This window comes from Mobula birostris, chromosome 10 (assembly GCF_030028105.1).
Source record: "Mobula birostris isolate sMobBir1 chromosome 10, sMobBir1.hap1, whole genome shotgun sequence".
In the NCBI taxonomy this organism is placed as follows: Eukaryota; Metazoa; Chordata; class Chondrichthyes; order Myliobatiformes; family Myliobatidae; genus Mobula; species Mobula birostris.
In genome coordinates, this window is record NC_092379.1 from 13,428,843 (window position 1) to 13,436,383 (window position 7,541).

At 39.8% G+C, this 7,541-nt stretch overlaps 1 protein-coding gene across 5 annotated transcripts in view; it reads left to right on the forward strand.

Annotated features, from left to right (window-relative positions):
- LOC140204440 (cation channel sperm-associated auxiliary subunit gamma-like) overlaps positions 1-4,126 on the forward strand; it is a 176,679-nt gene extending 172,553 nt beyond the window's left edge. For 4 of the 5 annotated variants that reach the window (XM_072271161.1, XM_072271159.1, XM_072271160.1 and 1 more), the window contains one exon: positions 2,358-3,269. In XM_072271161.1, coding sequence (XP_072127262.1) covers positions 2,358-2,407 — 50 coding nt within the window. In that variant the 3' untranslated portion in view covers positions 2,408-3,269. Of the gene's footprint in view, positions 1-2,357; positions 3,270-4,042 lie in introns of those variants that run through there. The other variant, XR_011887612.1, reaches the window with a different exon arrangement.
- Positions 4,127-7,541: the final 3,415 nt, after the last annotated feature.

A 7,541-nucleotide genomic window follows, 5' to 3' on the forward strand; every position in this document is an offset into this window, starting at 1 on the left:
CTGCTCCTATATCTGATGGTTTTATTTGTGAATTTGTGAAGGACATTGCTCATTGTGAGATTGGGTTGTGTAGTTTAGGATATTTTGTTCGCTTTTGTTTTGATTGTTTCTGTTCAAAAAGCCAAGATTCTTGTAGTCATAACTTTTGTATATTGTCTTGCTATTTCTATATTGTTGTCTACATGGATCCCCAGACATTCCTTCAGCAGTCTTCCTTTCTCCTGATTTCTCATATGATGCTAAGAAAAAAGCAATCCAGGACTGTATAGGAGGAGGAGGTGAGGGGTTAATAGGAGGTCTTTCAGAGCCGATGTAAGTGTAGTCAAAATGATTCCCTTTTGAGCTCTGGATATCTGTAGTTCTGTTTCCGTGGTAATAGATCAGAGGGAATGCTTGCAGCCAACTTATTCATTTCAAAAGTTATTACACAAGTACATTTTTATTGGAATATATTGCAAAGTGTAAATGTAAAACGTTCTTGCATTAGAAACTTCACCATTCCATAAAAGAAAAAAACATATTCTACAGGTACTTGAAACCAGAAATTCAGTAGAGGATCTATTAAAGAGCAGATGGTAGGTTGAGAGATACAAGAGACAGCAATTTGCAACCATAACGCACATGGGTTTTTTCAAAACTGTTAACACCATTTACAGTGCAAGGTCTTAATGTCCCACCTCACTGAAAGCCATGTACATGGTTGAAATCATTCAGGAAAAAAGGTGTACTCAATGCCCATTGGAAGAAGCAACATGAAGCCCCCCTCACCCACAACTCTTAGGCTTTGAGACTATCGACAAAAGCCTATTCACCTTGCTGATGCTCCTTACTGACAAGATCTCCAAAAAGCCATATCTCAATGAAAAAGTGAAAAGGCTTCAGGATTGGGTGGTATCCCCACTGAAGTTCTAAAGCTCATTAGTGAAGATCTTTTTCGGCAGTCTCAACCTCAACAACAAGAATAGCAACTAAACTTTTAAGAAGGCTACCCACAGTCAGTGTTCCAAAAGTCTCATTATTTTAGTAAGTACATATTCTACTGGTTGCTATTTTTAATGCTCTCATTCTATTTTCAGATTTTGAGTTCAGACTAGACTTAAGATAATTTAATTGCTGTTTTGCTTAATTTAGTACCCAAATTGAAATCAGTTTGTAACATATTGTCCCCTAACATTTGAGCCTATTTTCGTTCCATAATAACTGAACCCAAGTTGTCTCCTTACAGTGCTTTCTACATGACTCAGAAATTTTAATATTGCAGGAAATATACTGCTGTGATACTACTGCTAGCTTTATTCCTCTCAGGTATAAATGACTATAATATATATACAAATGTGAAGTTTTAGTAAGTTTATCGATGACAGTAGGTTAGGTGGCATCATATACAATACGGAAGGCTATCAAAAATTACAGGACAATCAACTAGATGTGGTCCAAGGAATGGTAATGACATTCAGTTCATACAAGAGGAGTTGCAGTTTAGGGAATCAGAACAGGGTAGGATGGGAGGGCCCTGGGGGGTGCTGTTGAAGAACTAGAAGTTACAAGTACGTAGTTTCCTGAAAGTGGCATCACAGACAAGGCGATGAGGAAGGCACTTAGCCTTCATCAGACAGGGTACTGAGTATACAGGTTGTGAAGTTAAGTTACAGTGGTACACTGGTGAGGCTCCACCTGCTGTATTATGCACAGTTTTGGTTCTGTGTTAAAGGGCATCATTCAGCTGGAAAGAATGCAAAGAAGCAGCCAAAACTCCAGGGCCTGAGTAATAACATAGTTCAGGTCAGCTCAGGTTAGCTCGATTATTTGGCTTTATTTCTCTCTTTTTATTTATGTTTAAAATTAAAGTTTAATGTATTTTAATTAAGATATTTTTATTTTTAACTATATTTTTCAGTGTTTGAATTTAAGCCCATTTAACCTGGTTTAAGTGTCTCTGAGTCAGAATAGTTAGGGTTAGGATCTTGGGTTCTGTCGCCTGAGGGCAGATTGCCAGTTATGCCTCCCCCCCCCCCCTTTATGAAGAGGCCATAGAGTGGAGATGTGCAGTGCAATAGATCTCACTGTGCATGGAGAATGTGCAGGCAGGTATTGGCTAGACCAAACACAATCTGTTCAAGGGCAGTTCATAAAGAGAGTGAAATATACTTTCCATCATAAATAATTTGATCTGTGTTTTGATGTGGTTAACGTGGCAGTTTCAAAGATTGACTTTCCTGGAGCTCATTTTGCACTTTGTTTTTAACTGTGTCAAGTTGCCAGGTGCTGGCACTCAACCAGTCAACCCCAGTTGAGATAAAGAGTTCTTATTTCATTTCAGCATGAAGTTGAAACTATTTTTTTCATCTGCCCCTCAGCTGAATTATTGGCAAGCAATCCAAGGATGTCAAGCAGTCAAACTATCTGATGCTAAAGTGAGCTGGCGCCCTCTACATTTTAATTAAAGCAGGAGTTTGTCAAAATAAACCAAAAGTGAGCAAAACAGGAATCTTTCTAGTATTCATGACTTTTCCTGCAAGTACATTATTCCCTTGTACTCCTTCAAATTCGTTACTACAGCAAATGTTTTGTAGAATGTAATTATAATTCTGCCTCTTAATGATTTTTCTTTGGTCAACCCTTAATAATAAAGTTCTTCTCGTAAATTGTTTCCCCAAAATATTCTTCCTTTGTGTTTTTGTATTGGGTCTCTATTCAGAAAGTTTTCTTCTTTCCTGATTAAAGAGATAGATCCATGCTACTTGTGTGAATTTAATATTTTCAATGCAGCTTTTTGTTCCTCTCCTAAAGTACCGACTTATGCTACAAATCTCACAACTTTCCCTGATCCACACGTTATTCTCCAACACTCTAACACAAAGATTCAAAATACATTTATCATCAAAGTATGTGTGCAGTATGCAACCCTGAGATTCGTCTTCTCCACAGACAGCCACGAAACAAAGAAACACCATGCAACCCGTTCAAAGAAAAAAAACATCAGCACCCCCCCACCACCACATGCAAAAAAGCAAAAATTACACAAACGGCAAAGAAATGAAAATCCACAGAATATAAAACACTAAATTGAAAGCGTCCAGGCATATTCAGTTCAGCTCAGCTCTAGTTCAAATTAGCCCTTCCCTTCTGATTCTTGTTTAAATGGATTTGAGTTGGCAGATTGATGTTTTTCTTTTATGGAAGCTTGTATGGCGTATAGCTCTGGGGTTGTGCTCCCAGTGGGTTTTTTTTTTCAGTTTTTTTGTTAGTAGGGGTTTTTTTGTTTTAGTTAGTAGGGGTTCTTTTTCCCTTCTTTCTTTTTTCCAAAAAAAAAGTTTTAACATTTTATTTTTTCTTCTTATTATTGATATATTGTTTAGCTTTGTTAATCAGTTATTTGATAATTTAATTTCTCATTGTACATATTAACATGTTGACTTGATTATTTTAATGTATTTTTTGTTGATCTTTAATAATAATTAATAAAAAAAGATTTAAAAATGTAAAATGTAAACTAGCCCTGTGTTATTCATTATCTGCAGGCTGCCCTGACCACAATCTCCCAAAATAGCAACAAAAAAAGGAGTGATCAGAAACCAGAAAAACATCATAACATGAACCACAGAGTCCAATCCACAAACCCCGTCAATTAACCTTTGCCCAGAACCCAGGTCTCCGGTACTGTCCTCCGACAGCATCGAGGGAGGGAGAGACCACTCAAACGTAGGGTCAAATGTATTCAGTTTAGCCACTGAATACCAGCAGTAATTTGAATGTAAAGGCCTTACTGCTAACATAAATTTTCAGTGGCTTTCTTTCTATACTTTCTGCCAGGAATCATCAAAAAAATCACTCTCCTGCCCTCACTGTGTGTGTGAACACAGCTATGCTGCGAGCTAAACAACTTATCAAAAATCACCCAAGATGGAAACTTCCTTTCGGGTTTTTAATGAGATCTCTTTTCTGTGAAACTTCATAGAGTTAAGTAAAATATGTATTAAATTCGATACAGAATCATTGTGAACCTGAATATACAAATACTGTTAATTATTCTCACTACCAGTGTTAACCACGGTAATAGAAGAAAGCCCATACTCTGAGTGGAGACATCAGGACGCCGTCAAGACAGCGTTATTTTTAGCAGGCTTTCTTATTTTTACGAGGCCGAGTTGCTAGCTCGACGTTCAACCCAGCACGGATGGAAAGCGTGCAAGGGAACCGGCTGGATTCGAACTCGAGAGCCTTCGCTCCGAAGTCCGGCGCTGATGCCACTACTCCACCAGCCGGCTAACCAAGGTAATACACATGCATAACACATCATTACTATGCCATGGTAACAAGAATAAACTCATGGTGCAAAGATAAACATAATACTTCCTTCAAAAGATAGACTTGATAGTGGTATACAAAATTATGAGGGGTATAGATAGGGTAAATGCAAACAGGCTTGTTTCCACCGAAGTTGGGTGGGACTACAACCAGAGGTCATGGGTTAAGGGTGAAAGGTGAAAAGTTTAAGGGGAACATGAGGGGAAACTTCTTCACTCAGAGGGTCGTAAGAGTGTGGGATGAGCTGCCAGCACAAGTGGTGCACGAGAGCTCTATTTCAACATTGAAGAGAAGTCTGGATAAGTACACGGATGGTCATGGTATGGAGGGCTATGGTCCTGGTGTAGGTTGATGGGAGTTGGCAGTTTAAGTGGTTTCGGCATGGATTGGTTGGGCCAAAGGGCCCCTTTCTGTGATGTACTTTTCTGTGACTCTATTCAATGTTTACCAATACGACCAAATACTTTAAACTCTGTTCAAGGGCAAATAAAGAATGGATGGAGATGTATGTCTTTCAACTGTGTGCTTTAAATCTGAATAAAAACTAACCTGCTTAGGAAATGATATAATAAACTGCTTACATACAGGAAGTGAGCTTCATACAAAATGAACTGCACCACTAGAGGCTAGAACAATCACCCACTCTTTCTCCAGACCAGCGAAGGTACGATTCGGTAACCCTGGTGGCTAAACTTCTACTCCTCCTGATTTCTGATCATCTTCCAGTTTAAGGGGAATGCATTTGTGAGAAAGAGTTTCCACTCTGAGCAATGCTAGTTACAGAACACTGAAAATATAAAGCAATTTAAAATCTAAATTATATGGCTATCTTGAGTCTGGCTTCTCTGAAAATAAAAGAAAATTGCGAACATTTGTTGAGGTTTTCCAATCAATTATTTAGCTTTAAAGCTAAATCTACCTCATGGCAGGAGATAGAAGCATAGATTATCTTGTATCTGCAGCAGACAACATTAATACTTTGGGCAATATCTTAAATATAGCATCAATGATCAAATTTCTGGCATCGGTACCAAAAAGGTAAATTAAGTCTAGACTGAGATTCTTTAAAAAACTAGAATGAAAGCAAAAGGACTGATAGCTTCTAATTATCCAAACAACTACTTGTAAGGTTTTGTTTCTTACACAGTGATTTTCTAGTCATATTTTAAGGCGATCCTGCTGAGAATTCCCTCTCTGAACTAGCATGGTCTTTCTGTTTATTCACTTTCCCTGGGGGACAAATCTACAGTACTGTGCAAAAGACTTAGGCATAACGTCTAAGACTTTTGCACAGCACCGCAGTAATTTTACGTATTGCACTGTACTGCTGCCGCAAAAAAAAAAACAAATTTCATGACCCATGTGAGTGATGATAAACCTGATTCTGGTCTGGGTGTCTATTGTGGACTGAGAGTGGGAAGGGGGCAGGGAGAGGGGAATCATGGTTGGGAAAAGGGGAAGGGAGAGGGAAGCACCAGAGAGACATTCTGTAATGATCAATAAACCAATTGTTTGGAATCAAATGACCTTGCTGGGTGTCTCAGGGCTGGTTGTGTCTGCACCCACACCACCTCCCCCCACCCCCAGCTCCTGGCACTCCTTCTCTATAACCTGTCCCACAACCATTCCTGCAGCGTTCCACCCTCACCATTCCCAACACCCTTTGTTCCTACCAGATTTACAAACTCACTCTGTGCTCCACCTTGGCAGATACAGTGCTGTGCAAAAGTCTTAGGCAGCCTAGCGATATATATATATATATATATATACATATGTGCCTAAGACTTTTGAACAGGACTGTATGTACCACCCATCAAGTAGTACCTTACTGTGGAATAAGCAGGGTTAATAGTGGATGGACACACTGGCTGTTTAATAGGGCTGAGATGATACCGTTCTGGCATATGTTGCTATGAAAACTGTAGCCAGCTTTGTATTGTGACATTATAGGGAGTTGTCTATCCCAGCATGTGAAGACAGACTCCGGCGGATTGAGCGGGCGAGACCAACGGAAGGTCCAACGGTCAAGAAGGTTGTCTCTGCAAGCGTCGTGGAACGTGTAGAGCAGGACAAGACACAGAAGACGTCCTGGTCATCCACTGCGCCTCGTCCCATCTCTAGCCGTCTAGACTCTGTCTTGCCACTGGATCCAGATGGGAATTGGGAAGAGAGAGTGAGGCTGACGCTGTGCAACTCTCCCTCACTTAAATCCAAATCAAGCGCTGGTCTTGACACCATCATAATGGTGTCGGGGTCTTCATCGACGACAACGATGGACGAACAACAACAACAGTATTGTGACATTCAATTTAACTTCACTACAGAACAACAAACTATAATGGTTATTTTCTGTTAAATTATGGAAAGAATGATATAAATATAAACTTGTGAGTTATGCATGTCCCTGTTGCCGTTAGCCACTACACCAAGAGGCACGGTGTACAAACTAATGAGGTTGTCTTTCAAAAGGAAAGAAAATATCATTAGCCACTTGAGTGAAATATGCTTGTTTGGAATCTTCTTTGACAAATGTTACACTTCACCTGTAAGAAACCTGAGTGGGCATCGAGCAGGAGTGCATTCTCTGTCATTCATACTCAATACACATTATCGTTATTGCCTGCAATTTTCATAAAACCATAAGACCATAAGGCATAGGAGGCCCATTGAGTCTGCTCTACAATTCCATAATGGCTGATTTATTATCCCCCCTCAACCCCGTTCTCCCGCCTTCTCCTTGTAATCTTTGACGTCCTTACTAGTTAAGAACCTATCAGCTTCTGCTTTAAACATGCACAATGACTTGGCCACAGAGCTAAAACTATGCTTGTGCATTTGGCATTTCTGATCAAGGGCAAATTTTATCCAGACTGACACTGGAGAGGGTTCAGAGAAGTTTCACGAGAATGGTTCCAGGAATGAAAGGGTTACTGTATGAGGAACATCTGGCAGCTCTTGGGCTGTATTTCCTGGAATTCAGGAGAATGGGGGGGGGGGGAGGATCTCATAGAAACATTCTGAATGTTAAAAGGCCTGAACAGATTAGATATGGCAGTTATTTCCAATGGTAGGGGAGTCTAGGACAAGAGGGCATGACTTCAGGATTGAAGGACGTCGATTTAGAACAGAGATGCGGAGAAATTACTTTAGTCAGAGGGTAGCAAATCTGTGGAATTTGTTGCCACAAGCAGCTGTGGAGGCAAAGTCATTGGGTGTATTTAAGGCAGAGATAG